At 37.0% G+C, this 14,505-nt stretch overlaps 1 protein-coding gene across 10 annotated transcripts in view; it reads right to left on the minus strand.

The window, feature by feature from the left end:
- SHANK2 (SH3 and multiple ankyrin repeat domains 2) overlaps positions 1–14,505 on the minus strand; it is a 365,392-nt gene that overhangs the window by 199,965 nt on the left and 150,922 nt on the right. For all 10 annotated transcript variants that reach the window (XM_052810983.1, XM_052810982.1, XM_052810981.1 and 7 more), the window contains one exon: positions 13,053–13,166. In XM_052810983.1, the coding sequence (XP_052666943.1) occupies positions 13,053–13,166 (114 nt within the window). The remainder of the gene's footprint in view (positions 1–13,052; positions 13,167–14,505) is intronic.

Raw genomic sequence — 14,505 nt, forward strand, 5'->3', positions numbered from 1 at the left:
CAGTCATGAATATAACTTTCTTTTCTTTTTTAAGTGTTGACAAACAAATGCTAGTATAACATAAAAAAATTAGTTTTGTAACTTATCTGAGAGATAAAACATTTAGAATGGAAATAGTAGCTGCAATTCAAAAAGGTTTTCTCCTTAATTTTTTCTTTAGAAATCTTTTATCATGGAGTTTAATTCTAATGGCAAATAAATAACATCATGAAGATTCTCGTCCTTCCTCCTGGTTCCGCATTTCGATTTGTTAAATTTGAACAACGAAGGATTGGCTTGCATCCCTAAATTTATGGGGTGAGCTAAATGTTTGAAACACACAGACATTCTAAAAAGGTAGAAAGGTATCTGAAGGTGACAAGCTCAGGTGGAAATGTTAATACCACAGAAATTTATACAGTTAGGTGATATGAATCTTTCCCCACTGCAGCTTTGCTGTCTACGTTCAATCGGGTAAACTGCACTTATACTAAAAAAGCATTATGGAAAGGTTTAATTGGTTTTAAGTGCTTTATAATTGCCACCAGCTTATTACTGCAAAGTAGAGGGTGCTTGCTAGCTCCTGCTCTTCAATAATTGCTGTGTTATCAGACAGCTGGCTCAGGCTGTAGTTCTATGCAGTATCAATTGATGGAACCCCTGTCCTTTCCATTAATCATTGATCATTTTTTCAAGTAAACCTGCTTATGGGACAGCCTTAAAAACTAACAAATAACTTTTTTTTTTTTTTTTAAAGCACTATGTTTTTGCCCTTCAGTCCAAAATGCAGCCACACAAACCTTTGTGCCAGTACAGCTGCGGAGCAGAAATAGGGAGTGGGAAAAAAATTTGTAATTGACAAAGAAAATACCGTTGCACAAAATTTGCACCCAAAAAGGATGTGATTAAGCAGACAACATTGTACAAGACAGAGATATTACTATAAACTTTTTAGTTCACTTAACAACTGATAAAGTGGTAAGTCTCTGTCTTTTACATAGCCATGGAAAAGCATCTGCAAGCATGTCTGTACTAACTTTAACTTAATTTAAAACTTTACAGAAATACTGGGTTATTCTTGTGCTTAGGTACTTTCCAACTGACAACTTCCAAAGTGCAGATGTGCTAAAAGGATGAAACCCCTTCCTTTCCCTTCCCTCCTGCAGATATACTTTGGCAAAGAGACTCATGGCATGGATCATTTTTCAACATATATTCCTCCCTTCCACTGCCAAGATTTTTTCAAGCCCTGTCTGTTATCAATGTTGCTGGTATCTGACTGCATTGGTTTTGCCAATCCATTTTTGTTTTGACCATGCATAGCTTTCACAGCATGCGTGAACATTTCCAGCACATACTGAAACACCAATACTCTCAATCTTTCATTGTAATGTGGTTGCAAAGACTTCTACTCTTGTTACCTAACTTCAGTTTTCCACCTCCTGCAGTGTATTATTGCACATAAACGTGTCCAACAGAGTAGAAGTACTTTTTTTTAACTCATATGATCCAACATTTTAACTATTCAGCCAAAAGGTAATGTTATAGCCTCTAGAGGTTTGTTGTTAACCTTTACTCCACAAACTGTAATTTTTTAAACATAAGGAATTTTTAGATAAGTGAGACAAGGATACATTCTATTTAATTTCCTTAAACTACTAATATGTTGTACAGGGAATTCAATATAATTCCTTTTAATATTTCCAGGAAAGCAGCCAAAATATGTAACTATTTTAAACATCTCTCTGAATAACATTAAACTAGTGCTTGATACGTGTGTAACATATCTATAAGCATGAAGTAAAGACCCTATAGCTTCCTGTGATTTTTTTATAGTTATAATTGAACTTCTGGCTACAAAAAAAACCCCAAACAATACACTGAAGTCCTTTTTGCTTGTAAATCATCCACAAAATTATCTTGACTTTTGCAGCCATTTTTGATATTTGTGAATTGTAGCCTGAATTGAGGGTTAAAAAAGTCACTGGGCACCTTTCAGTTCAGATCAGAAAGCAGAACCAAATTTCCAAACTCAGTTCCAAATACAAACATGCTTTTATAAATAATGTAGCCAAGCTCCATTACCATTTAAAATTCAATTAATTTTGTGAGTTCAGAATTAGAAACATTTACTCAGGTTTGTCTATTTTACCTGAAGACAAACAACCTATTCCTGACTTGAAAAATAAGACTATCAATATTGATGTGATGTTCTTTCACTTAGCTAAATAAATGCACTCTGGGATATTGACAGTCTGAGTAAGCACAGCCCTGGCACAACAAGTTTCAAAGCCCAACACTGGAGGCATAACCTTTAAAACCACTGCCACAGCGATGCTGACCGGTGCCTCCTGACTCTGCCCTGCAGGCACAAAACAGCCAGTGGCAGAACAAGGCAGCTGGAGATGGAAAGCAACAGAAATGGGGGGGAGGACAGGGTGTGAGGCCCCAAACTTTAGTTTTTCTAAACTCTCTGCAAGCTCTGTGACCGTATCAAAGGCCACCTGAGATATTGGTCAGGTCTGGGGCTTCCTACCTAGAGTTGATTGAGCCCAAGATGAAATGTCGGAGAGAAAATGATCTTCATTTGAAGAAATTACACTTTAAAACCCTTACCTCACTAGTCTGGGTTAACAGTTCACAAGGCAAGGTGAGACCCCAGAGTTTCCCTTTGATACCAGTCCGATAATAAAATTAACAGAGCTTTCTAGCGAGGGAGCTATTCTGCTTATGTGGTTTGCACTACAGAATAAAATTGGCAAATGGTATGTAATAACTGATTGGGTTTTTTAATGAATCAAAATAACATGCTTGTTTTCATGCTGCTTCTACTATGATCAGTTACTGTCATCTAGTAGCATATTATCAAGACTTTTCCTCACTATCAGGCATCGGTGGGTCTTTTAGCAAGCTGGAAAAAGCTCCTTTCCATCCTCTTTTGTTGCAGGCAGGTATGGAAGCAAAAAACAGTGACATAATTTAAGAAGAGACTATGGATTATCTAACAGCTGCTGCTCTTTAGGTATCATTTTCCTGATCACCTCCAGCACTGCGATTACTATAAGTAGATGCTCTATCATCTTCCTTAAATTAATATGAATTTGATCTCATGTAACAGGGGAGCGTTTCAAAGAGTTTTCAGCCTCTGTTGTCAGGCCTTTTATCTGACCCATTAAGAGTAAGAGGGGAAAAAACCCAAATGTGTCATTTAGAACAGGAGAATACAGAAGAAGATGACTTATCAACACTTTCAGAATTTGCATAGAACTAAGACTTGCCTTGCTTTATGTCAGCCATTTTAAGTAAGTGGTTTTAAAAAGTGTTAGGTTATGCTAAATGAAATGAGTTAAACGAAATATAGCACTTTATTTAATCCTGACAGATACCCAGAATGGTTTTAACAGAAGTTGTATTCTGACATAAATAGTATTTGCACAGGTGCATCAGAGAATCCTGACTAAACAGAATTTCAGAAAAAAATGGATGTAAAATAAAAATAAAAGCTAAAACCTACTGCTACTATAATTTAAGATATTTATAGAATAAGCAAAGATCAAATATATTTGATCATAGGATCATAAGCTATTAAAAAGTACCTCTAATAAAAAAAACCCCAAAACCAAAAAACCTATTAGTACAGGGAAGAGATGTTACTACCAAAATATATATTCTTTATGAAATTTGAAAGGCTCCAAAATTCCAGAAGGTGAAAGCTAAGGATTTTTGCCTACTAGAAATCACTGAGATATGCCAAAGTGGTTAAAACTCAAATAACTTGACCCCACACTTTGATGTGTTGAAAAAAACGTGTTATATGTGTAGTTTCCACAGGAACAACTAGGAATCAAAAAATTAAGTATTACTTCTAGATTGTTAGCACATTGCATAACAGGGCTGCTCAAATTCTGCCACAGGTCAAAGTATTCTGTCTTAAACCAATAATTGGGCTTAAATTCCTCAGGAGGCTGTTTCACTTTATAAATCATTCACTTTATACCTTTATCTTTTTCATACTTCTCAAGTAATTTGTAACATTAGACATTTTTTGGTATCTATATATGCTCTCAGGCTTTAAAAGTTGCTTCTTAATGTTAGATGGAGTGTGATTTTGCACAGAAAATGTGAATGCATCACTGGAAGTAAAAGCAAGACACTAATGGTAACTCCATTCCTTTTTGAGACACTCCTCAGAGTTTGCACTTTTTTATCCTGTATGGTTTGATAGACTTTTTTTTTTGAGGAAAAGATGCAGAAAGAATCAGAAAAGGAAAAACTCTACATTTGCATGTCCAAAATCACACATCAGCAATCCCAGATGCATTTTAAATGTTGAGTTTCCTAACATGTAAGTTTAACTTTATATTGCTGTGCAATTTATTTTTAGCCTATTTCAATGCTTTAGAGAATTGCATGGCTCCTTTTCAGCTGATTAGAGTTATTCCTAAGTGGCTCTTAGCAAGCATGAAAATCAGAGTGAATGGAATGAAGTGCATGTCAGCTGAGGAGCCGAGACAGTAAAATATTATGAATTAAAAATTACTTATTCAGACATAAAGATGCAGACAGGCTTACAATCTTTACAAGCTCTAGAGCTAGGCTTGTATTTTCTTTCTTTTGAATAATTTTTTAATGTTTTTGCTTCATGCTGTTCTCAAAAACTGGATAAATTATGAAATTATTATCATGGAATACTTTATTTTACTCTTTCTTGAAACCAGACTCATATCATTAGCAAAGGAAAACCACTGTAATTTGACAGAGAGAAGCTGACCAGCAAAATAAGTTGGTAGACTCAGTCTTCCAAAGCATTTCTTACAAATACTACTATTATAGTAAGAAACCTCTATTGCATCTTGGTCAGAAGTCCAAGACTGAAAGAATGCAAGGTCTTTCAAGGCACCCTGGGTCAGAGAGAACACACATTACTGGCTTGTGTGGGAAGCATATGATTCCATCCTATAGCCAGCTTGCAGACAAAAACAGCTCTGAAGTTACCTCTGCTTCCGAATTAGCATTATTGTTGAGTGATGATTCATTTAGAAGTCTTTTCCCAAACTGCTGTTTATCATCACTGAGAACACAAATGCTTTGCTCAGCAAAGTTAAAGTGCAGAAACTTGCTGAGGTTCATTCTTTACATTTCCATTACTTGAGACAAAAAGTAGAGTTGATTTACATCCTCAGCTACAGAGAGTTGTCAGAATTAGTTGCATATTACTGCACCAAGCTCCTATGTCAGCTAGGTTTTGTGGACTGGCTTGCCAGCACCTCAGATCTAGCTCTTTGCATTGACTTTTTTGTTCCAGTATAAAGTATTTTTCCCACCGTTTGATGGAAGAGAATGGAGTTTAAGCAAAAATATGGTATGTAGCATATTCATGATCTTTCTAAGCCATAAAACAGAACACAGTATCTTTGTGGATGATCACTGTGCTGATTTTTGTCATCTATTCACATTTTTTTTTAATTACAAATTTGTACATGGGAAACATATTTTGTGGCAGAAAATCACTTCTCAAAAGATGAAACTTTTCAGAATCATATGAGCCATGTGGTTTGTTGTGCAAAATGTAGAAGCAAGGCAGTAAAGAGTATTTCAGAGGCCAGAGCTTTGGACAATATCCTTCAAGGCAGGGGGACTTACTGAAGAGTGTTTGACCTGTCAGTTTGAGCTCTGGGTACCAGGGTTTGATAGCTGGACAGCATTCCTCAAACAGGCATGGATAAACTTCAATAAAAACCTCTGCTTGACTGCGTGTCCCACATTTAGGACCCTGTCTGGGATTACAAAGATATAATATTATATCTCTTGAGCTTTCTATCCATTTTCAAATGGCTGAATTTGTATCCACATAATACCACTTTTTACAATAAGCCCACTTACATGTGAGGCAATCTTGCACTTTCAATTTTTTTTTAAATTTGGTTTATATTCTCTGTGCCACATTAAGTCCAGCCATTGCCTGCACTGTTGAGTGAGAACATGTTTCCAAGCTATCAGACTTCTTAGATCTTTACACAACTGACATGAGGATGTTTGTGATTAACTTTCCTAACAAAAATATGTCTTTCCCTGCTTATACATATAAATTACTTTTGCCCTGTCTCCATTTAGTCCTTCCAGCTGCAGTACTGTTTTGTCCTTAACTGCTCCTGTTCATGGCAAACAGTTTAAGTTGCACGATCATTTTGCCACAGATGCACAGGTACCTTCTATTCAAGGTGGAATCCTGTGGGAGGAGCATTTATCAAAATTTATTATCAAAACCCTCGAGGTGCTCCTCTGGTCAGATAGCATCTCTTATTTGCAGGCTCTTCTGTCTCATTGAAACCCTCTTCCTTCCAGCGGTTTTCAAAGCTATTTAGTTCAGAGAATTTTTCAGAGTTCTAATAATCTCTACAATGTTTCCATCTATTCTTACAGTTGTCTTTCTAGTTAAATAACTACCCAGAACGGATCTTAACAAAACAGGAAAAAGTTGTTTAAAAAAGATTTTGTTAATTTGGATCATTTATAAAAGGCGGGTAATGAAGGGAAGAGGCTGGATGAAAAGCTTTTTTGCTTTCTGTTTTTTTCTCCCAGTGCTGACCTTTACATGCATAATTGTATGTGATTAGGGAGTGCTTTTACAGCTGATTAAATTCTGGCTATCTATTATGCCCAAACAGCAAATTTTGTAAACCAAGACTCTTGTCCTTCTAGAAAGACCAGAGCTACAACTCACAAATTCCAGTTTTACATGAGCTCAAGAACTAATATCTGGATGCAAACTGAGCAAAGCCCCATCAGAGACTTTAAACACATCTTAAACTCTCCAGCTATGTAAATGTAGCCCCTGACTGCCAAAATCAGGTGACCCTGAACTTGCAGGAAGAAGGGTGATGGCTGTATCCAAGTGCTCCAAGCCCAGTGTAGCCAGCTGAGGGACAGGTCTGGTCCACAGCAAGTTCCCCATCGGAGTCCTCGGATGCATATGCAAGCTGTGCTCTGCTTGCATGTCAGGCTGAGATGGGTGCGCATTTTTTCCTTTTCTATTCAGGAAAGAAATCCATATATGCGAACACATGCTCCAGCATGTCCTCGGGGCTTGCTGATTTGGGGATGGGGACTTCCAAGCTCAGCACATTACATTTCTGTTCCACACCGGGATGCAATGGGGTGCACGCACACACACAGAGGCCAAATTTCTGTGGTATGCTTAAGCGTTCATTTGCCTCACAGAGTACACCCAGTAACGACACTGCTTTGTAATATACCTACCACATCACTACCCTGAGATGCTTAAAAAGGCAGAAAAAAAGAATGCCAAAATTTAATTTTTTAGCAGCCATCCTTCTCATGAAAGGTTAAACAGCACATGTTTGAAATTAACTATAAGCTACCCAGGGAAATTCAGTTCTTTAGAACTTCAAGCAGCCTACGTATGTCCATACAGGACACAGTCAAGGCTGCAACCTGTGCTCTGGCGTGTAACCATCCATCCTGTTTCACTGTTAGGGGGTCCCTGGCACAGCTCCCACTTCTGCCAACTATCATTCTTCCAAATAGTACCCAGATATATTTCAGTGGACAAAAAATGTTGGTGACTGTTCCAAAAGGCAGCATGGAGAAGGCAACCTTGATGTGGCAGGTAAGGGGAAGAAAACTTTCAGATACAATATGTACCAAGCCACTTGCCCGCAGAGGACAGAACAACTACCAGTTACTAGTACAGATGTTAGCTCCTAAACTCACAGTAAGGCAACTTTCTTTTTTGCAAGAAGGCAAATCCATTTTCTAGCAGCCTGGCTGACTAGATTGTCTGGGAAGGTGTTGTGCTAATTATAAAAAGGGATAGTGGAAATGAGGAACAAATCTGGTTTTACTGAATGCACGAGATATTAAAAGCTAAGAATGAGGAATAAAGAAAATTCTATACTTCAGAAACAGTAGTCTGTACGCATTTTATTAACACAACTTTGACTTGTTTGGTAACTTCTGAAATCTCGCGGGAATGTTGGATAAGGAATGCTGTGATTTCTGCTTATAGCATCTCTTTATGATTACATACGTAAAAAGAAACGGGCAAGGGAACTATACTATTACTAGATAATCTGTCGTTATATTTTCAAGTTGCTGGAAACCCAGGAGTAAGCTATACCGAACATTTAAGTACAGACATTTGGAAAGAGAAATCCCAGTTTAGATGCTAGGTAGTGTCTGCTCAGAGCACCAGTGACACTAGAGGTCAGCATGGGCGCATCTACATTAGCATTTTAGTCTGGGCCAGGGACGTGCCTTGTAAGTGCTGCCCACTCTGCTGCAGCCCACGGGACTGAGCAGACCTCAGAGTTTGCAAATTGGATTCTTTCATGGAAAAATGAGCTCTTGAACCACCGCTAATGGTCGTTCAAGCCACATGCCCAGATTAGATCTAGTCTGAAATAAACTCCCAGGACTCGTACGGCAACTACAACTACTAGTAAGGTGTACCCCAAGGCCACAGGACAGAGAAATGCGTGGAGGATGCTACTGAATGAAAAATCACCCCCAAAGACAATATTAAAGATGAGCATGGAACTCAAGGAAAGGTACACTGAGGAGGCCAAGAGTTGAAAGACAGCAAGAATTACTAAAAGACATGCTGACTCTGCCTTCATTTCAGTATCATTTGTAAAATCTCAGAGTTCTTCAGGCACGTTAGGGAAGAAGGAATAATAAATGGTAAAGACAGAATGTAGTTAAAGATAACTTCTAGCTTGAAAATGAATACTTCACCTCAGTTATGAGCAATCAGATAATCTGTATCTCTGAATTCTGAAGGACATGGAGAATAAAATCACAAGTCTAATAGAAAGCAGTTTCACAGCAAATCTCTCAAGTCAGAGAAATACCCTATGATGGAAGACAAGCAAACGGAAATATCTAAACTTAAGCAGGAGAAAGAAAACTGTATCTTCCATTGGTGGGGCAGCTGATTTTATGGACGCCAGGTTCTTCTGTACTTCATTTCCCATTGGAAGGTATTAGGTAGGAATTCGTACTATTTTAAAAAGGATAATGAATTTTAAGGGGAGAATAAACCGGTAAAATGAAAAGCCTTGCTTTTTTTTTACAAGTAGAAAAAGCAAACAAAGATCTGTCACATAGTGTATTCTCAGGGGATGCAAACTACGGCTGCCAGAGATCCAAGTCGACCTGTGATTCTCTGCAGCACCAACAGCACTTAGCTAATAAATCCTGTTAAGATGTCTATTAACCCAAGGTAGTGCCTCACATTTGCATAGATTTCAGTTAACTTGGATTTTATATGAATCAAGCTTCTCCTGCACAGAACTTTCTTCAATATACCCAGAACATTTTAGCAAAAAAAAAAAATAGTATATTTTCACATATTTAGGAATATAAAGAAATTTAAGAATGCATTTGGTTCATTACTGAAGAACATAGGAAAACTGTCAATGCAGAAAGAAGAAATATGTAACATTTGTATTTTGTGTTTGTACAGGGAAAAAAGCAAGATGTGGTATCAATCTCATCCAAATGAATACTTTCATTATAAGGATAGTTCAGGACAATGTTAAAAGCTGGCTACTAAGGTGACACTATTTAAAATGAGATGGTACGAAGGTTTTGTGCCTAAGAATTTTTTAAATGCAGGCAAAAGAACTTAGCAGACCACTGATAATGATTTTCTTTGTCGTCGTTCTTTTTTCATTAGATCTCAAAATGTCAAGGAAACTTCTTAAGACTGCAAGGCAGCGGGTCCTGTGCCAGTGCTATTAAAGGGCAAATGAGACAACCTGGATAATTAAAAGCCTACAAGCCTGGTATCAAGACTAGCAAAATAATGGAATAATTCCTACAAGTCTCAATTAATGAAGGATTACAGAAGGGATATAGAATTAATGCCAGTCAGCATGATTTTTTTTTGGAAAACAGAACTTGCCAAACTAGCATGATATCTTTGAAAAGATCACAGGAACCAGGTGCTGTTCTGTACTGCCTGCTTCCAGAGAACAGTCGGGATGGCAATGAAGTTCCCTGAAAATTGAACTTGTCTTAGAAGTGAGATTATATATCAGCACGACATGAAACACCTGCCCGCCAGTTTTACTGGGCATGTAGTGTTTAATTGTGGTTTGTTTTTTCCAAGAACTATTCCTCTTTCTTTCATTCATGGTGTGCAAATGACAAGCTACTATTAAATACAATTATTCAAACTTAATAGCAAAGGGAAGCTGTTTGAAGAAATGTTCCTAAATCTCATTTACAGGAAATAACTGTTACTGTGGTGTTGGTCTGAAAAAGGCTGAGTTTGAGATTCATTTCCTACACATTAAGATGATCTGCTTTCTAAATCATTATCATAAGAAGTTCTGCCGCTTTGCAAAGTCCATGATGCAAATTCTTGCAACTTGCACAAGTTTGTGATGTTTCTCAGCTGATGTTCTTTCAGCGATCCCAGTAGACCTAATTTAATTTCTAATCATTTCACCATGCTTAACACATTTTTCTAAATTACTTTTGCATTTGTACTCAGAGGGAGTACTGCCTGATTTTTGCTTATAAAGCTCTCCTCTTTCATTTCCATTGTTTCCTATGCAAAGGGAATGAAGCTAACTGCATAGAGCAATTCAGTGATCAGCTGCTTTCAGTCCATACCATATTTCAATAATAATATGGCACATACTGTGGATTTCATATATTTCATACTCACAGCTCCAACCTCTATCGCATTACACAGAGAAGCGCTGTACCTCATTTGTGCCTTCTGGGTGCAGGACATTTTTCAAGACAGCCCAGCAAAATACGTGAGTGCACAAGTTCAAAGGTATAGAAAATGTGCCCATTTTGTGCTTATTTCATTATATTTTTGTCTTTTTTAGAAGAATGGTATATTTAAAGTCTTTAGCTATATTAGCATTATTATTCACGCTATACTACAAGCAAATAGGAAAACAATTGGAAAGACAATCGTATGCAATAGGTATAAATTACAATGTAATGCTCTGGTGTTTTGCCAGACACATGGCATAAGTTTTCATAATTTCATGTCAGAAAATTTGTAAAATGTTTCTGTTTATATTCTGTTAAGGCTTCCAGCTTTGGTAATCCTTTTGCTATTCTTGTGACAATTTTTTCTTAATTTTCTTTTTTTTTTGAATGATCAAAGAAATTTTTGCTCAAAAACAATCTTGTCATACTAAAGCAATCATGTCATATACAGAATTTACTTTCTGCAGTATTTCTTGAAAAGGTCTTTAAGGATTTGTGACAAATAGGTTTGGTTACCTTCTCTTCAAAAGCACTAAAGAGGGTGCAAAACTCCTTTCATATTTTAGAAATTCACTTAATGCCTCTCCCCAGAATTTTCTTCAGATTTCGATACAAATGCACAGCTCAAATTTAATGCAGAGTTGCCATGATAGACTTCAGAAAGGTGTTTGTGATGACTGACTTACATAGACTACATCCTTCTGAAGTCTTTCAATCAAGCGACCACAAGGTTTTATTGAAGGATCCTCAGAACGGTTCACACATGGCTCTTCACCAGCTCATGTTGCACACTGTCTGAATTTATTTGTTTTCCATAATGTTTCCAACAAATGAAATCACACTAGAATTGCAACTTGTTATCCTTTTTTACATCTACTATTTGAGAACTGCACTGCTCCTAGATTTGCCAATTCCAACCTCAATCTTCCTCTTATTTAACACTCCTCCATCTTTACATTCGGATTTGTTCTTAAGCCCTTTGAAGAGCTAAATAGCTATTCTCTCTCTATTCTCAGAGCCTAAATCCATTCTTTCCAAATATTAGATCTGTTTTTGCCTCCTTCTCTTTTTCTCTCTCAAAAGGGAAATAGAAAAGGAGGTATAACCTTTTCACACAGTGTTTAGTTATCTAGAGCAGTGTCCCTGATGCCTCATTCCCTCAATCTTTTGAAGTCTTCATATTACAAAAGTTAACTTTTTGCCTCCTCTTCTGCTCATCCCTTAAACTCTACTTCATCTTACCACAGTTTCCATTATAACTGATGAAATTAAAATACTTAACAGGTATTATAAATATTTCCAAATCCTTACTATTCTGGAACTATTATCTTGTCCAGTGCATTCTATTCCATTCAATCATGTTTATACAGTGGGAATATATAAAAAGAGAAAACTATACCTGTGCAGTTTATAATAACATACATAAAAGAATAATGTTCGTGAATGAATGATACAATGCATAAATTTTAGTGTATTGTCTGCACAATGCCAAAAGTTCTTAATCAATACCTCAGAGATCCAAAACACATCAATAGTTAATTTAAAACTGCATACACTCCTGAAGAACATTAATTATATTCTCAGAGCTCATTTATAATGAGCTTTTAATTAGAGAGGATGTCCTTGTATCTTAATTGTTAAAAGCAGAGAAATTATGAGACGGTGGTAATTCTTAAAATAACATGCTTCAATGTACATTTCTGTTTCTTTTATTAATCCAGAACTGTAAAGACTCCTTGCTTAAAGTCACTTGTGTTTTACTTACTTATGGTAATACAAGTGTATGATAAAGGAGGATTCCATTTCCTTTGTCATCGGTAAGGGTGCATATGGGACATCCCACTAATGGATGCCTCCTCTAAAATTTAGTAAAAGGTCAGCAGCGGGAACTTTAGTGCTGTGAACAAGAGCTAAATACATTGTATGACTACCTCAGATTGGGAGATGACTGACAAGTTTTTCTTCCATTATTTAATTGTCTAATTAGCCATTCTCCCATACCGTAAGAAAATAAAACACAGCATAATGCTTTACAAAATGTCTGCATACAGTTCTGTGTTAAGAGCTTTCGCAGTACTTCCCAGCGTAGTCCCTCACGAGAAAGACCGTTTGCTTGGAGAGCATCCAGTAAAATCTGATCAATACACCCATCTTTATTTTTTAATTCAGCAGCTCAGCTTTATTTAATTCTCCAGTGTCTAGTATTGCACAAACGCGCTGCTGTATAACACATTACCGTCCAGGCTGCCTCTCTGCTTGGACAGACACATCGCATTTGTCATTGTTAGGATTCAACAGGAACTTGATCTGATTACCTGGTTTGCTTTCATTTGGTTTACACTGAACTTCTTCAACGCATTCTGCGGGAAACCATCCAATATGTCCCCGGGTGCTGCCTTCCCAGAATCCACCTTCACCAATGCTTAAAACTAAATAGAGGGAGACATAGGAAGCATTAGACTTTTTTTCTCTTCTCATGTAAATACCAAGATTAGTTACATAACACAGTCAGTAATAACTGAATGTCATGTTGGTAAAAGCAAACGTTGTGCAATAACTCAAATGCTGGTACCCCAGCAATGGGCACAGAGTAACCTTTAAATGTGACCCTCCCTGATCAGTCTTTGGAACCTCTTCCCAAATTTATTTTTCTCACAAGTTTCCTTGGCCCTCACATAATTATTTCCATTTTCAGTTTTCTCATTGCTGCTTTTAACAAGGATAACTGCATGGTCATACTAAGACCAAAAAAAATTGTCTTGCCTGTTCAAATTAAGCTGAAGTGCTGAACCCATTGTAAAACTGAACCCACACTGAAACTGGGTTTTAATAATATATACTTTGGTATCTCATATGTTTTCTGCTTCCTAAGGAAACATGCTATTTTATTTAGTGGGTAGCTCCAGAGATTTGTAATGTAGGTCAAGTAATATGATTTAATGGTTTGAGTACACAGCAAACTCTTGAATATCCTATAGGTGCAATACACAATGTAATGCCTTTTGAAATATTTCAATGATTTTTTTCTCGGCAGAAGATAATGACAATAGGGAGGAGAATGATTTACCAACAGGAGAAAAAGCTTTAACCTGTAGTTCTGATTATCTTGATATTAATCTTAGGACTCAACAAGGATTGTGACAAAAGACTGCAGCACAACAATATGTTTTTACTAGAAAGCAACTTTACAGTAATGAAAGGATCCTAAATGCTTGCTAAGTATTATGTTTAAATCAATTTTATAGAAGTTCCTACAAATCACTGTATGTTTAATATATATTAAAAGAACATAAATGTACTATTAAAAAGATATGATACATTAATATTGGAACAAAGGTGAAATTATTAACAAAAACACGGTTAGCTCTTCTAAACAGGTTGTTTGAAAATGCAGCTCAGTCATACACCACGGGTCCTCAGAGTACATCTGTACAAAACACAGCGTTCGGTGGGGAGGTCCCTGAGCTACCAAAACCAAGCCCGTGGAAGTCAGAGCAGCACAGCTCCATTAGCTGTGTGCTAGCTAAGCCAGCCAAGCTAACTGGCCCTGCTGAAAATCAAGGCTAATTAGCCCAAGCACAACTCTTTGCTAACATATGCATGTGGTTTTCAAGACCACGGATAATATCTCTGCAGGGTATTTCAGTATAGTAGGATATTAACTTGCTCAGAGCTACTTTGATGATCTCCAACACAAGCAGCCTTTGTGCTGTTAAAACATACCTTATCAGGCTTTAAAATCACAGTCGCTGGCCCTGACTGCAATTG

The sequence above is a fragment of the Harpia harpyja genome, chromosome 16, assembly GCF_026419915.1.
Source record: "Harpia harpyja isolate bHarHar1 chromosome 16, bHarHar1 primary haplotype, whole genome shotgun sequence".
Lineage (NCBI taxonomy): Eukaryota > Metazoa > Chordata > Aves > Accipitriformes > Accipitridae > Harpia > Harpia harpyja.